Genomic DNA, 15,797 nt, shown 5'->3' on the forward strand with positions numbered 1-15,797 from the left:
AGCTGACCCACTTCTTCTTCCTCTCCTCCTCCCCCCCTTCCCCCCTCATTCTTTTTCTTCCTCACCCTCCAGCTAGCTCACTTCCTCTGGACCACTACAGCAACTGGTTGTGTGCACTGAAACGTGCTGCCCCCCCCCGTATTTCCTTTCCTTTTCACAGAGGAAACCAAACCCAGAAAGGCACACCGGCTATTGACTCTCATTTGGCTCAGAGGGCCCAGCTGACTGACTGGCCTGCCTGGATGGATGGATGGATGGATGGATGGATGGATGGGGAGACAGTGAGGAAGTCCTCCTCCCTTGCTCTGTACAGACTGTCAGGCTGCATGTTCCTTCTTGCCACCCGACAGTTCCTGTGTGTTTCTTCCTCCTGTCTCCTGTCTGTCATGACTGCGTTGTGTTCAGGGTCTCTCCTCACACATTGTGAGCATAGCAGAGATCCTCAGAGCTGCCTGCTCATGTCTAACTTTACTGCCTGCTGCCTAGAGTGGGCTTCTTTCTCTTCCCCCCTCCCTCCTCCCCTTCAACTCATGCTCTGGAGTTGAGGGGGTTGACCAATTGCCAGCAGCTGTTGCTCATTTCACAATGGTCCCGCCCATACAGTGCTGAGGCTGGCAGTGCAACCGCTCCACACTAGATGAGCAGCAGAGCTCTCCTAACTTAGAGGAATATGCTGATATTATTACACCACGGTGAAGGAAAGAGATCACAGAGCAACAAGGATTTTCTGCTGGTGAGAGGACACTGGTTTTTCTTTCTTTAATGTTCCTGGTTCACATTTGAAGAGTTTTCTGTGTCTGTTAGACGAGGACAGAGTCAGAGACACGAGAGAGAGGAGACCTCTGACTAAAGGAAGAGAGATTGAGTCATGGTTTGTCACAACGTGATGCATGTATGCTTTGTTTTGCCTCATGTTTTGCCCTGAGGATTTATTTCTGACATTTATTTACAGTAGAAAGGAAAGCTTGAATTTAGTTTTTGTTGGAGTTTCCCTGTTGTGTGTGTGTGTGTGTGTGTGTTATCAGAGACATGAGAGCTGAATTTATTACTAGATCACTGCAACACATTTTTTCCGTTCCCTACTTACAGCCTCAGCCAGAGCACCATCTCACACCAGACTGGGAAACTGTATCACTCACACTGTCATCAGTGCTGTTGTTCTTTCTCCTGATTCACCCGCTCATTTAGCGACTTACCTCTGAGGATTTGTTGGATTTGAGAAACAGCTCGAGGCTTGACTCGATAGAAGTTGAGAAAGCCGATTTCAGCTGCCTCGCCTCAGGCTCTGTTTATGACACTACTTAACAAAGAGGTGAGAAGTGTCGAGGGGAGGTGCTCAGTGGTATGCTAATGCCTTCAGCTTCTAGATCTCATGGGTCTCGCAGTGTTCAGTTGACCTCAACAGACGGGGCCACTTAGATGTTTCCTGTAAGATAGTGGCTCTGGCTTCCTGTTTTTGCTGACTTTAGATTTTTATTTGTACCTATCAGTTTGATAGGCTCGGCCTAAATGTTGAGCTTCTCTCTGCTGTGTGACTCTTTTCCATTCAAGTGTGTGGAGTCTGTTTCTTCAAGAACAGTGAGAGCAAAGAGGAGACAGTAAGAATAGGGTGTGAAAGGATGTGAAGATTGTGACCCAGCACTTTGTGTGCTTCATTAAAAAGGGATTATTTGGGATTCTGTTGACGCTGAAAGATAAAGTTTCCCCTTCCATGCTGCCCCCCCCGCCCCGAGTCTTTGCCCTTGTTCCAACTCTCTTTCTATCTCCCTCCCACTGTAGCTGTGTTGAGAGAAGCCCAGAGTGGAGCCCAGATCCTGTTGTGGGCTAATTAAATCCCCCGACCATCACCTACACCCCCTGCCTTCCCTCCTCTGGTGGACCAGAAAAAGACAGAACTCTGAGCAGGACAGCGTCCCCGCCTGCCTCCTCATGCTCCTTCAGGTGGAGCGGAGGGCTGGGCCAGCACACTCAGCCTGCCGGCCGGGGTCACGCGCTCCGTGACGGGGATGGCGTTCCTCAGGAGGCTGGTTCTTGGCTTGGCCTGCTCCCTGCTGTGTGTCTACGTCCTGTGTTTGTACCTGCAGGGGCATCAGTCCTGGTCCTTAGTGCCTGTGAGACAGTTCCGTGTCTTCACAGAGGGGAGCAGCAGGTGAGTGAAGGGACACCTGCACTGATTTTCAAGTGTTCATGCAAACAGGACACTGAGGAAGTATGAGGACAGAGACATGTTCTCCTCTGTTGTTGCTCTGTGGGACAGTGGTCATGAAACAATAACTGAGGTTTAAGAGCTGATTCACATTTAATCAGAAGAACACGTCAGTTTAATGTAGTTCCTTAAATTTTAGGACAATTCAGTGGAACAGTGATCTGAAACATACAATAAGGCAACCAGACGATAAGTCACATGGTCTAAATTCCGCTGATCATGCATTTCACTTGCTGAAGACCAGAGTGGAACTGGCTGCAGCACAAGGTCATCAGGTTGAATACAAGAGAGTTCAAGTAGGAACTGACTCTGAATATCAAATATTATTTAAAAGCAGAAGAATTACTCAGACTATCTCTTACTTAAAAGTATCTCACTTTACTCCATGTGTTGATTGATTATAGATCAGGTCTAGGTTCTATATTAATACTGTGAAAGTATCAAAGCCTCAGTCCACAGAGAAATGCACACAGCCTGTATTCAGAAACTGAGCCTTAAAACCAGCTGTCAGGACTTCTGTGACTTTGTGATGTCACAACAAAGCATTCACTGCTCTCAGCCATGCTTCAAGCCCCGCCCACCTGGACCCATCATCCTTGCAGGATTTGGTTTCTCCGAGTGTTTATCTGAAATCTGCTGTATTTTTATTGGATCACTCAGAAAACTGTCAGCCAATCAGAAAAAAAGGGACAGAGCCTCCTCTCTTCTGATTGGCTCACCGACCTGTTGTTACTAGAGCTCCAGAGAGAAGCCTGAGAGAGGAGATGTAAAAGTACACTGAGATGGTTTTTGCTTCTTAAAACCACAAATATAAATATATTTTAAATAAACGTAAAAGTACTGTTACAACTAAAAGTCCTGCTTTCAAAATTTAATTCGAAGAAAAGTATAAGCAAAATTTACTTAAAGTATAACAAGTTCTCGTTGGGCAGAGTAGCCACTTTGTAGATTTTATGCAACATATTGTATAAGTGAGTAATCATAATCTACAAAGTAACTAGTAACTCTAGTTTTCAGGTAAATGTAGGAATAAAAAAGTACAATATGTGCCTCCAAAATGTAGATGTCTAAAGTAAAATAAAATCAAAACACTAATGTGCAAGTTCCTGAACATGGTACTTCAGTACAGTACATGAGTAAATGCACTTGGCTCCATCTAGTTCTTGTATAAATTTGAGAAACTTGTGAAATTCAGATTTAAAAAGAGTCATAACTGAAGCAGTTCTACTCTCTAGTATGATTCAAGCTCCATATTTGCCTTTCCGTGCAATTCTGTACTAAATCAGCGCCAAGTCAGATACATTGGAGCTCTCAGTAGTCACACGTGAACAGCATGGTTAGTTATGGTAACTAATACCACATTACTCACTTTGCCTTGTAAACATCTATTCTCCATGCCTCCACTTTGTAACGCAGGCCTTCAGATAAAATCTGGAGTCTCCAATTCCAAATTTAGATGCATTTTCTCAGATTAGACGAAGCTCTTCCAGACACAGAAGACTTTACACAAACTGTGCTCACAGGCTGAGCTCCTCCTGAGAGAGGTAAATGGACTCTGACATGTAAAATTACTGGAGTGACCTATTACATCTTACATCTTAACTTTTTCCACTTACTTCATCTCCCTGTCGCCTAAACTTCAGCGACTGTCTAAAAATGGCTCCACTTCCTTCTCCTGTTAATCCGAGGAGGCTGTAAACACCCAGAGAGTGAAGCTGAGTGTCATTCTTTCTTTTAAAATTCAATGTGTTACATTACAGAGCCAGTACAACAACACAAACTGCCACCGTCCAAAGACTCTTTATATGGTGTTCCATATGTTTCCTAAACCAAAGCCAGAGCAGAGCATGCAGTTTCATCCAGAACATAAACCAGGTCAGCTTTAGCAGTAAAATGGTTAAACTTTTAGATCATGAGTGGTATGAAAAGTTCTGCGGGTTTTTTGTAAGCAGCACTTATCTCCCCCCCCTCTAGTTATATCATTGTGGTTTTAACAAAGGAGCCACACAGTGCTCTGGCTGCACAGCCCAGAGTTATTTCACTGGAGGTGGTCTCTTACACACGTATGTGAAATGTAAGCTTTGTTATTAACGGGCAGCGCTCCAGCTTTAAAAGCCAGCAGCTCCAGATAAGATGCATTAAGTCGGGGTGGTGTGGGGGGGAATGGAAAAGATGGCTGTTTTTCAAAGGCTTGTTTCAGACACTGAATGGCAGCTGAAGTCTGGAGCTCACAGGTCTTTCATTTTAAAAGCTGTTCTTTAATCTGAACGCCTGGGTAAAAATAACCATGTACGTAACCTCCCCACTTTCCTGCTGCAGCTCCTTTTGATCTACGATACCTCACATTTTAATGAACACTGAGGCCTTTTGCAAAGTCAAAGTAAAATCACCTTTTTTCTTTTTAAATCAAATTAACATTTTCAGATTGAAGGGGCTTTTTTCTGACATGACCCTGTTGACTGTGATTGAAATAAAGGTACATTATACTGAAATAATTTACAAATAATTCAGACTTTAAGGTGTATTAGCGCAGAGTTTTTTTTAAACACCTTTCAAATATCTGGAAATCTCCAGGTCAGAGAAAATTTTAGTGAAGCTAAGTTGGTCAATGTATTTATTGATGCATCTCGGATAACGATACGATCCAAAACTCCAAGATCTACAGGAACTACAGGAACTACAGGAACTACAGCACGGCCTATGTCAAACTGATATGGGGCCTGTAGAAATAAAGGAAAACTAGACTCAGACTGAGACCACCAGTTCCAGGTCTCTGAGAAAGTTCCTGATATTTTCTGACTCTAAAATTGAAATTTATTCAAAGAGGTTATCGGGGACAGAATGAATGCTGGAGGCAGTGTAGATTAAAAAAATTGATCACATGCTCTGTTCTTGCCCCTTTTTCATATTGGAAAGAGATTGTCAAAGAAATAATGATTTTTTTGTAATAGAAAATTGATTGCTCTTACATAGACCTGAGCAAAACCTCAGACAAATATTTAATAGTCAAGCAACTAAAGAAAAGAATGAAAACTTTTTGAATTGTAACTTTTTAGTGGAAAAAAATAATTAAAATGGAAACAAATGAATAACTACTACCTCCTTGGGGAATCAACCAAATAATAATGTTTTTCTCTTCAATTCTGTAGTCCACAAAACAAAACCTATTTAATATCTTATTCAAAAAATAATAATAATAGATTAATAATAATACATAGAACAAAAAAAAGATAATATACAGTGTGTGTGAGTGTGTGTTTGTATACAGACATATATATATAATAAAATGTTTAATGAATGTAGGCTAGTTTAATTCCACTTTATTTTATCCTCCTCTCTTCTTTTCTACGACCTCTTTCACGGCGATGACCTGCTGTGTTTTCTGTCAGGCTGTGAGATAAACAGCATGTTAGTCACCAGGCAACAGGACACAGGAAGTAAACACTGAGCTTTCATCTGAAGTGACACAAGAGCTCAGTTAGGACACACAAAATGGTCCCAAAGAGACAGAAAATACATAAAAAGTCATTTGTAGTTGTTTTGTGTCAGGTGGTCTTGTAAGGGAAGGGGTGAGGGGCCTTTTACCTGTCGGATTTTACCTATCATCCCTGAATACACTGTGCATCTGCTGTACATGCACAGCAACACACTGGGTTTACCCGGGGCTAATTAAGGCAACAGGAAGTAGAAAGGCAGAAGTTAAAAAGTTTGTTTTTTAATGCAAGAGAAAACACACTTTTACCTTCAGTTTCTGTCTCTTGCATCTCTGTACCAACATAAACAAATGACCCCACTACAGTTTGACAACAAATATTAACTCAAGGTCCACTTACTTATTTTTCTGAAACAACAAAACAAAACAAAACAAAACAAAAAAAAGCAGTCATGTGTCTGTCTGTTAACAATTTATTTTTAGATTGATATGATACAATTATGAAATAATATATTCTTAAAATGATAGTTCAGTATTTTAGGAAATGCTCTTACTCACTTTTCTTGCATAGATATAAGAGCAGCCAGTTAGCTTAGCTTAGCATAAAGACTATAACACACCAGCACCTCTAGCTCACTCATTAAGTCTCAGGCATTAGCTCACAATGTTTTTGTGCGAATTAAACATATGAGACATAATATAATAATTACTGAGTTTTAACCCTGACAAAGCCAGGCTAACTGTTTCCCTCTGTTTTCAGTCTTTATGCTAAGCTAAGCTAACTGGGTGCTGGTTTCAGCTTCATGCAGCTCACCATGAGAGCTTGGCCTCACTGCTACATGTTGTTCTGTCTTCCACAGCAGCTCACAAGACTCTGAGGAGCCTCTTGATAGAAAGAGCAACAGTGACCATTGGAGCCATCCGCCCTCCTCCTCCACCTTTCACCCAGAGCTCTCCTCTGGAACAGTTCTGGGTGAGCACACGGGTGCCACACAGACTCCAACTTTAAACGCTCAAACATCCAAGGCCGCTGAAGAGCAGGAGCCAGCAGGGAGCAAAGTCCAGGATGTCTCAAAGTCCACCACCAGCCCTGATGGTGTGGGTAGAACTAGGACTAGTGCCAAACCCCCTGCACTGCATCCCCCCCAGCCCACGCAGGCAGCCGGACCAACAGAGCCTCCCTTCATCGGAGACACTTACATGAGTGAAGACGTCCCTCCACAAACAGTGAGTTCTCCTCATCTGTGACCATCTGCTTGTTTGGATTCATCCGTCTGTGCAGACCTCTGGAAGTTCAAGCGCATATGTGAAGAGAGTTTATAACTGCACTGTCGCACTGACCAAATTAATCTGTGGCTGCATGTTTTTGAGTGTAGAAAATGAGACAATCCTGATGAATTTGCAGCAGTTTGTTTTCTGTTTTTTTTTTTTTTTTTTAAATCTAGTAACATTTCCTGGTTCCAGCTTCTCAAATGCAATAACATACCACTTACTTGGGCTTTGGACTGTTGATTAGAAATTGTTGCCAATTATTTTTCTTTCAATCAACCAATCAACTAATCAATCAACTAATTATTTCAGTTTTAGAGTTCTGTCCTACTGTCAGCCAGGAACAAATCTTTTGCCTCTGGGAAATTCAAATGTACATTTCTCACCATTGTTTAAAAAACTTTATTTCAAATTTTACAGACAAATTTATTACAGAAAATTGTTCCTATGAAAAGACAAAAACCAGGATATCTCAGAAAACTTTCCGACTTCCCAACTGTGTGTGTGGCTCTCAAACACAAGACAGCCCACAAACATACTGTATTTAGTTTCATTTAAAAAAGGACCTGGACTATTTTCAGCGGCGGATGAATCCACATTTGGTGCTCTAGTGAGTATTTACAGCAGCAGGACGGTGTGTGTGTGTGGGACTGAGTCAAAATATACTAAGGTGTGTGTTCACAGTAATGAAGGAACATGTCACACAGTGTAACAGTGAGACTCACTGACGTGTTGTTAATATTATTTGGAAACAATGGAGCTCTATGGCTCAGAGGAATAAGACATATCACACATGATACTTGTCAGTGGGAGACATTCACTGATGGTTTTGGTTTTTTCATGAGATTTGCTGACAAATGGCAAAAATAATCAAATAGAGTGAATATTAATTATGGTGGAAAACACCTCTGGTTTTGGTCAGGCTCCAGATTTTGTCATTGGGCGGCGGCCTCAGTTGAACTGGGTGGGTCTTTCCTCCCAGTAAATACAGTTATTTCTCCCAAAGCCAAAACTGACTGTGTTTCTCCATCTCCTCTCCTTCCCGAATGTCTGTCATCAACACATGTTGCGTTGTCAGCCGGCTCCACCGAGGGAAACACACCGGCAAGATGAAACAAAAACATTGAGTCTTTGAACGTCTCATGGGGGAGATCACAGGGTTTTGTAAGAGTTAAATGAAATAATGTCTCCATATGATGAATCACAATCTTTTTCACACACACACACACACACACACACGCACACGCTCTCTCTCTCTCTGAGATTTTAGTTTGAAGCAGCTTTTAAAGCTTCAGCTCAGTTGAGCCGCAGTTTAGGTTGAGAGCTGTTACATAAGACGAGGTTGCACAGACTGAATCGATAATTGATTCCGCAGAGAACCAGGGGCAGATAACTCAGTCAAGGAGATAAAGTTGCTAATGAGCTCGGTGCCATCCGCTCGCTCGTGTGTTTACGTGCGTGTGTACGTGCAACCTTTCCATGCTTCCTCGTCCGCCCGCATCTGGTTTTTATGTTTCATGCATCAGCAAAGTGTCCATGTAAATCTGATAATGAATTTGTCTTTCTCTGGGGAAAAAACCAGCAGCTTCAGTCCTGTCGTTAGCCTTGTTCTTTTTTTAAGCGTGTAATTACAACATCATTTCCTCCAGTCCGGGTCTGGAGGTTAATATTGAGGTTGCACAGCCTCTAACTGGAACTAATGATGCTGCATTCGTACTGACGGTGCACAGGGTGGAGACGAGACCGTGTATGTGCTTTGATAACAGCGAGGCCTTATCTGCTCCCACGCAGGACTGCCCAGATGGCATCAGCAGTCAGGTTGCACAAACTGAGTTTGGGGGAAGGTTTCTGCAACATATTCCGGTCCTGCAGTGGGCCAAACACGCAACCCGGGAACAACACGAGCGCCTCAGCAAGTACCCAGGAGCGCACGGCTGGGAGGGCATCGATTACAAAAGTGAGTCTTTGTTTTTGTTCTGTTTCTGTGTAAGTATTTGTTTTTCTTAAGTTAAAAAAAAAAAATCTTTTTATTAGATCTTTTCCCCCCATTACTTTTTATTCATATTTTTCTACTGTTGTCTTTTTGTATATTGTTTTTAATGACATTTTCACTATTGTGTGATGAACCCCTGAGTGAAACACGTCGCCCCCCAACACCGTCTAATCTGTGTGTTGAACATGTACTGTGATGCTTTCAAGTACCCATCAGGATGCACAAGATTAGGAACACATGGCTGCTGTGTTAGTTTGTGGTAATGACTCAAAGATTTTTTATTTAGGAATATGACCTCAGAGTGCACCTGGGACCACGTGGCAGTTCTTTTTATGCATCTATAAAATAAATGAAACATTGATGTTGTAACTGTTGTGCAGACAGTGAAGGTGTACTGTGAGTTTCTGTTATCTAAAATCTGCATTCCACATGTGTCCAGACAGAGGAGACAAAGTGTTGTGGAGAAGTGATTGAGGAAGCGTGGGCCTCATCACGGTTGACATTTCTTATCATGTTGAGATAATGGGAGATTCCTGTGTGTGTGCCCACATATGTAGCCTCGGGGGTTTTTTTTCTGTCAGACATAATGCAAATAACTCCATCTGTTGGCGGCTGTAATTTCAAAGGCATGGGGGAAAAAGAAAAATGAAAGATGAATTGTGTTTTCCTGTGTCGACAGCTCTGGTGGAAACTCTCTCCGTCCTCAACTTCACTGCTAACTGGCAGATGTTGGACGACTGGAGGGATCGCAGCAATGACTCAAAGTGTATCCACTGTGCTGTGGTGGGGAACGGAGGGATACTGAAGGACTCGAAGAAAGGGGAAGAGATCGACAGTCATCACTACGTCTTCAGGTAGACAAACTAATGCTGCATAAAGAGTTTCCTGACAGTCCAACCGATACTGTTGCCTGTTCCTTCACAAGCAAAAACATGTGTAGCCGCAGAGCTGCAGGGGTGTGGTGCAGGGTCTGAGCACAGTTTGATGCTCCCACACAAAATGTGCAGAGCGGTAGTTAAACACAAGCACATAAAATCAGCCCTTAGATTAACAATTGTAATATTCATTTCACAATCACATAAGACCAAGAAGAGTTGCAAATTCTCACATTTCAGAAGCTGGAACCATCAAATGTTCGCATCACATTTTTTGTGAAGGAAAAAAAAAAAAGATTTTAAATGTTTAAAAGATTAACAAAGTAATCACCAGTTCACAGGAAAGTGCTGCCTCTAGAAATTTCATAATCACAAAATTTCCTAAATTATAATGTATAATAATAATAATGTAATGTGTAATAGAACTTCTCCATTGTGTGTTGTTATAATTACAACAGTGCCCCGGTTTCCAAAATGTGCCTTTTGAATATTTGTTAAGAGGTTTTTGTTTTGGCATGTTTGCCTTGAGTTGACGCCTGAACCTTTTGTAATATGCTAAAACTATTCTCCCAAACTACTGAAACTGAGCCCTTTTGTCATTTGGCATTTTATCAAAGTTTATCTCTAACTGGTTAATTATTGACAACAATATTAACAGAAGAGACTACAGAGTTTTCAGGTGGTTTGAGGTTGAAGAATCTGAACGGCTGCTCAGTTCTCTCGGTTCTCAGGCTGGTTCTGGTCTGGGTTTTGTCAAGAAGCAGTTTTGCCAATAAAACTTCAATCAGGCCGGTGTGTGTTTGCTGCACTGCTGATGCATTCAAGGATAATTAACAGAAACCTTCTATTTTTATGTTTGTGTGTCCATGTACATTGTGTGTGTGTGTGTGTTTCATCTGCGTTTGTGGACGCTTGTGATCCTCAGGACCAACGGGGCGATCACCAAGGGCTTTGAGCAGGACGTGGGGTCTCGCACCACCCACTACACCTTCTCCACCAACACGTTAATGAACTCCATGAGGAGCTACGCAAGAGTCGGGTACAGAGGACCACCTGTGTCAAAGGTCAGGAGCAAAACAAGAGAGTCTTTCCTTCATTAAATGATAAAGGAATCGGGCCTGAAGTCACATCTCTCTCTCTCTCTCTCTCTCACTCTCGCTCACTCGCTCTCTTTCTCTTTCTCTGCTGCTCTCCAACAGGAAACACGATACGTCTTTCTGCCTGATCACGACCGTGATTACCTGCTGATGAAGGCTGCAGCCACGCACACTGCAGTGGAGAGAGGGCCTGAGACGGCCAAAGAGTAAGTTACATTTAACGGCTGGTCGTTAAAATAAAAAATAAAAAAATCATGGTCTTGTTATTTTGTTTTTCATAGTCACAAATTTACAGCAAGAAGCTCCTTTAAACAGTTCACATCTCTTTGAGCTTCATCAGACATTTTCTGCCGCACTGTTTAGACAAAATGATCCTTGAGGACCTTTTGGAGGGTCTTCAATTTGAAACAGTGGAGGAACCTCTTATTATTAATTATTAATTACTATATATTATAATTATGATAATCTAATAATATACAATAATGTTAAAAATGATGATGAAGATGAAACAGCAGATATCTTAAAGCAAGGTTTTATTGATCAAACTTGAAAAGTACAACCATGATGATTTAGGGTTGATTTATAATATGTATAAATAATATATATACAAAATATTACACAGGGAATACATTTATTTTTAAAATGTTTTTATTTATATTTAAAAATATCTCAGTAACTTCTTCATCAGATCAAAATTCAAATTTGTCCAATACTTGCAAAGTGAATGATATTTTGTGTTTAGCACTGCTATTAGCATCGGTAAAGCTACATATACTGTATGATAGCATTGTCTCAGTGAGTGTGTGTTACCGTGCTGAGTTAGAACATTTTCGTGAGAAGTAAAGTGCAGTAACTTCATCAGATAGCAGCTTTCCTGTGTGAGACAGTGGTTAGAGATTAAAACTCAAACTGATCTTGACCACTTCCGTATTTACACCTTCTCATGTGTTGCAGCCCTCGTAGGTGTCTCAGTTAAGTTAAATCAGAGTGTAAACTTCAACATTTAAATGTTTCCATTCAGCTTCAAAGTGATTGTCACTGCACTGCAAAGTTCTTATTCACCTCTTTCCTGTTTATTTTTTCCCCCCTTCCTTGTTTTAAGTAATTTTTTTTATTTGTTACAGCTATGAACATGTAGAGGTTGATGCTGTGTGTTTATGTGTGTAGTATGCTCATGTATTTATTTATTTGTTGTATCCTCTGTTATGCTTTTGGCCGTATCTATCTCGCTATTGTTGCACTTGTTTTCACCTGTTTTGTAATCACTTAATAAAGGAAAAAAAAAATTTTTAAAGAAAGTTCTGATTCACCAGTTTTAATCATAGTAATGTTGTCTTTCCTCCGCAGCCCTCTGAAGTACTTTGGAGAGGACGTGTCGGCTGAGAAGCTGAAGATGTACCACCCAGATTTCATCCGTTACCTCAGAAACAGGTGAGAGACTGCAAACAGGGCTCGCATTTCAAATAGCTGGAGGTGAGATTAAAGGAGCAGCAGAGGCTGTGATGTCTCTCTCTCACTGTGTTGACAGAGGGCAAATGATATGGCCTATTTATGTCTGTGAAACTTTCATATCTCCTTTCTCCACTTTTACCCTAAATGAAGCTGCAGCACTGACACCACAGATGCATCTGTTTGTTTCAGATTCCTCCGATCGCATGCTCTGGAAACCAAATACAAGGACATTTACCGTCCGTCGACGGGGGCTGTGATGCTGCTGGCTGCACTGCACACCTGCGACCAGGTAACATCCATCATTACTGTTCTGTACACTTGCGTCAGCCAGCTTTTTATTTACTGTGGGACGAGGCTGCACTTGCCCGATAGCGTGAGAATGTTTTGACTTGTAGCCGTTGGTCTTGTAGGCGCACGCACTGTGTGGCCTTGACTGGGTGGTAGCGGGTGGAGATGCACTCCACACACAGTTCTGTAGAAATTTGACTTTGCTGTAACTCAGATCAGCCACCTGTTTTTCAACCTTTCATAATCTGAGCCCTGTGTTGGCCAATCAGATGTCTGAGTCAGTCAGGTTTTGGACCCTGCTGTTTGTAATATCATCATATATTGACGGGCTTTGGGATGCGTATATATATATGTATATATATATATTAATATAACATGTCTATGATATAACCACACACATAAACATACATATTTGTATGGGCTAGACATATGTGTCAATATAATAGGTTTTATATACAAGTTTTTACATAGATGTTTTTATTTTATATATACAAATATTTCATATTTGGAAATTCAGTATATGTACATATACACACAGATTGTGCCTTTTTGTGTTTCCTGTGTTGATGAAGGTGAGTGCGTACGGCTTCATGACCCCAGACTATAAGAACTACTCTGACCACTATTACGACAGCAGCTACCACCCGGTGGGTTTCTTCATCAACCACGACCTGCGCATGGAGATGTCCCTGTGGCAGCAGCTGCACCAGGCGGGCCTCATACGACTCTACATGCACAAGTGAATTCACGTGCACCACAAGTGAGCGTCGCACTGTGTGCACACAGATTACCAGCGTGATTGTGAGGATACAGGAAGTCCAAACACAGACTACCCTTCCTGCCTTGTTTCAAAAATGACTCTCTGAACTGAGCAAAAACAAACACGTGGCAGAAGTTTTCTTTTTATGAAGGAAACAAGAATTCTTCTTCTTTTTTTTAATGACAGCTGCTGTGATTGTTGAGGAAGCAGATTTAGTTTTATTTATCAACAAAGTGTTTGTTTAAAACTTTTAATTTAAACATTTAATTTTCCCAGAAACATGGTTTTGGTGATTTGTAGTTTGAATACGACCAGACGTCTGCACTGTTTGTCAGACAGTTGACCCCTTGTCATTGAAATATTCATGGTCCCCAGAGGATGACTGTGGTGATCCACTGATTTTTTATCTAGCGCCACCGACAGGTCAAAGTTTTCACTTAACCAGTGAAATACCTCCGCACACAGCAGATGGATTGGCACGACATTTTATAAAGACATGCATGGTCCCCTGATGAGGAAGTTATGAGTTTGATCAGGTTTCAGTTTCATCAGGTCAGACACATTTATAACCACAGCTCACAACAATTGCATCAGCCTCAGCTTTACTTTATATTTATTGCTAATTAGCAAATGTTAGCATGCTAAGAGATGAAGATTTGACCTGCTAAACAACAGCTTGTTAGCATTTTGACAATGCTAATGTTAGCATATAGCTTAAAGCACGGCTGCATTTTATTAATCTGAGACATGAGCAGCTGAGTGGGAAAAATCGTGGCAATATCTCCTGCACCGTCAACACGCCGTCGTCAAAATGGCTACGAAGCCTCCACCACTGGCAGTTCTACTGAGTTTTAATTAGCTGATTTAAGGAGCTATACAGAGTCTGTTCATGTTTGGTGGCACTGGATTAGCATGTAGATATCTTCACGCTCCCTAGTGATGTTTCCATTCTCCCCATTTTTCTGACATTGTTTGAAAGCACCACAGGAAGGAAGTTGTCAGTGCGCTTGATGTGGTTAATTTGAGTCATTTCCCATCATTGTCCTCACTTTCCTTTTTGTGACATCAGTACTGGTAGATCACCTGTCTGAGGGCTGAAAGAGTTCTGTCGGATTTTATTGCAGAGTTTTTATTTGAACAGATAATGTAGATAATTGATTTTTTTTATTTATCTCCTCTGTTCTTTTTTTTTTTTTTTTTATTACTGCTGAGAATCAAAAACAAACTTAATCCATTTTAAAATCTGGTTTCCTTATGATTCTACTGGAATTAGTGACTGAAATGTTGTCGGATCTAAAGTTACCCCTCACCCAGATTTATCTCAGTTTTAAACTGGGTTTGTTTTGGTCTACAAGTCACTAAAACCATGTTTGCTGGGAAGACTTTAGATGGTGTCGTACAATCTGAATCAAAGTGCTACTCGTGTTACTGTGTCGTACAGTACAGTGTGTTGACAAGGGACAAGACTGCTACTGAGTTTGGCCACTTGCTTAAAATACCCCGACTCCCCACCCTAAATAGATGGTTAGAGCGCTGCTGGCAGTGGCCATGGTCTTTTTCTGACATTTACTCACATTATGTTCAGGCTCTGACTCTGTCTACATGTCTGTGTGTGTTTTACTGTGGAGGGTAGCAAAAAAAAAACTATGTGGTTGTAAAGCTCAATGACACAAATATTTGAACCTGACAATGTATTTAGTTTAAGGGACTTAACTTATTTTTTCTTTGTTCTGAAATCTTCTAAGCACATAAGTGTACTTTTTGTTTTACACTGTGTCACACTGTGATAAGAACAGTATGTGAGCTCTACAGGATTTTCAGTGCCTTTTTTTTAATGTGAATCAGTAGTTTGGATGAAGCATTTGTGACTCAGGCGGAAATCTGCGAGGCGATTCAGTACGTCTCCACGACAACACAACCGAGGACGTCAGTGGCCTTTTCTCTGTGTTTGGATTTGGAGACCATCGCCAAAGACTTGTCTCAAGGAATCCGCGTTTTCATCCGCCACACCTGGAGCCGAGACAATGAAGGGTCTGGGTTCAGTGAGATTGATTGTCGCCCCCCCCCCCCCCCATCTCAAACTGAACGGAGGCATCACATCCACAATAGCACGGATGTACTTTTCTGTGTTCCTGTAGGTCTTACGGTGAGGGAGGAGACAGGAAACCAAAGACGCACTATACATCAGGGAATATTTAAAATGTAACTACTTTGTATATGAAACCAACACACATTAAAACTAAGTGATCCAATCATTTGAATTATTATTTTTACAATGTGTAAAGGGAGGAAGTGGAGACCTTTTATAGTGCAATTCCTGACTCTGAATCTGACCTTTTTTAAAAATTTGTATAAAAACAAACTGATTTTATCTCAGTGAGTTTGTCTTTTTTTGTTCCTCACTAAAACACATCCCATTATTTT

The 15,797-nt window shown here is 41.3% G+C and overlaps 1 protein-coding gene across 2 annotated transcripts; it reads left to right on the forward strand.

Annotated features, from left to right (window-relative positions):
• The first annotated feature begins 575 nt into the window (after positions 1–575).
• Positions 576–15,744, forward strand: st6galnac (ST6 (alpha-N-acetyl-neuraminyl-2,3-beta-galactosyl-1,3)-N-acetylgalactosaminide alpha-2,6-sialyltransferase). 2 transcript variants are annotated; one of them, XM_056366278.1, is made up of 10 exons: positions 576–733; positions 1,780–2,149; positions 6,500–6,866; positions 8,700–8,865; positions 9,581–9,755; positions 10,702–10,840; positions 10,976–11,079; positions 12,221–12,304; positions 12,515–12,614; positions 13,186–15,744. In XM_056366278.1, exons 2-10 carry the CDS (start codon positions 2,007–2,009, stop codon positions 13,354–13,356), a joined length of 1,449 nt encoding a protein of 482 aa, XP_056222253.1. In that variant the 5' UTR covers positions 576–733; positions 1,780–2,006; the 3' UTR covers positions 13,357–15,744. The 2 variants fall into 2 exon arrangements, with proteins under 2 accessions (XP_056222253.1, XP_056222254.1); XM_056366279.1 differs by having other exon boundaries at positions 6,503–6,866.
• Positions 15,745–15,797: the final 53 nt, after the last annotated feature.

The sequence above is a fragment of the Seriola aureovittata genome, chromosome 21, assembly GCF_021018895.1.
Source record: "Seriola aureovittata isolate HTS-2021-v1 ecotype China chromosome 21, ASM2101889v1, whole genome shotgun sequence".
Classification (NCBI taxonomy): domain Eukaryota; kingdom Metazoa; phylum Chordata; class Actinopteri; order Carangiformes; family Carangidae; genus Seriola; species Seriola aureovittata.

What these genes read in the sequence shown, in the direction of transcription:
- st6galnac (XM_056366278.1), top strand. Translation starts at nt 2,007, where the DNA reads ATGGCGTTCCTCAGGAGGCTGGTTCTTGGCTTGGCCTGCTCCCTGCTG. An exon ending in AGTCATCACTACGTCTTCAG is followed by an intron (nt 9,756 to 10,701) that starts GTAGACAAACTA and finishes TGTGATCCTCAG; the next exon opens with GACCAACGGGGCGATCACCA. An exon ending in ATCCGTTACCTCAGAAACAG is followed by an intron (nt 12,305 to 12,514) that starts GTGAGAGACTGC and finishes TGTTTGTTTCAG; the next exon opens with ATTCCTCCGATCGCATGCTC.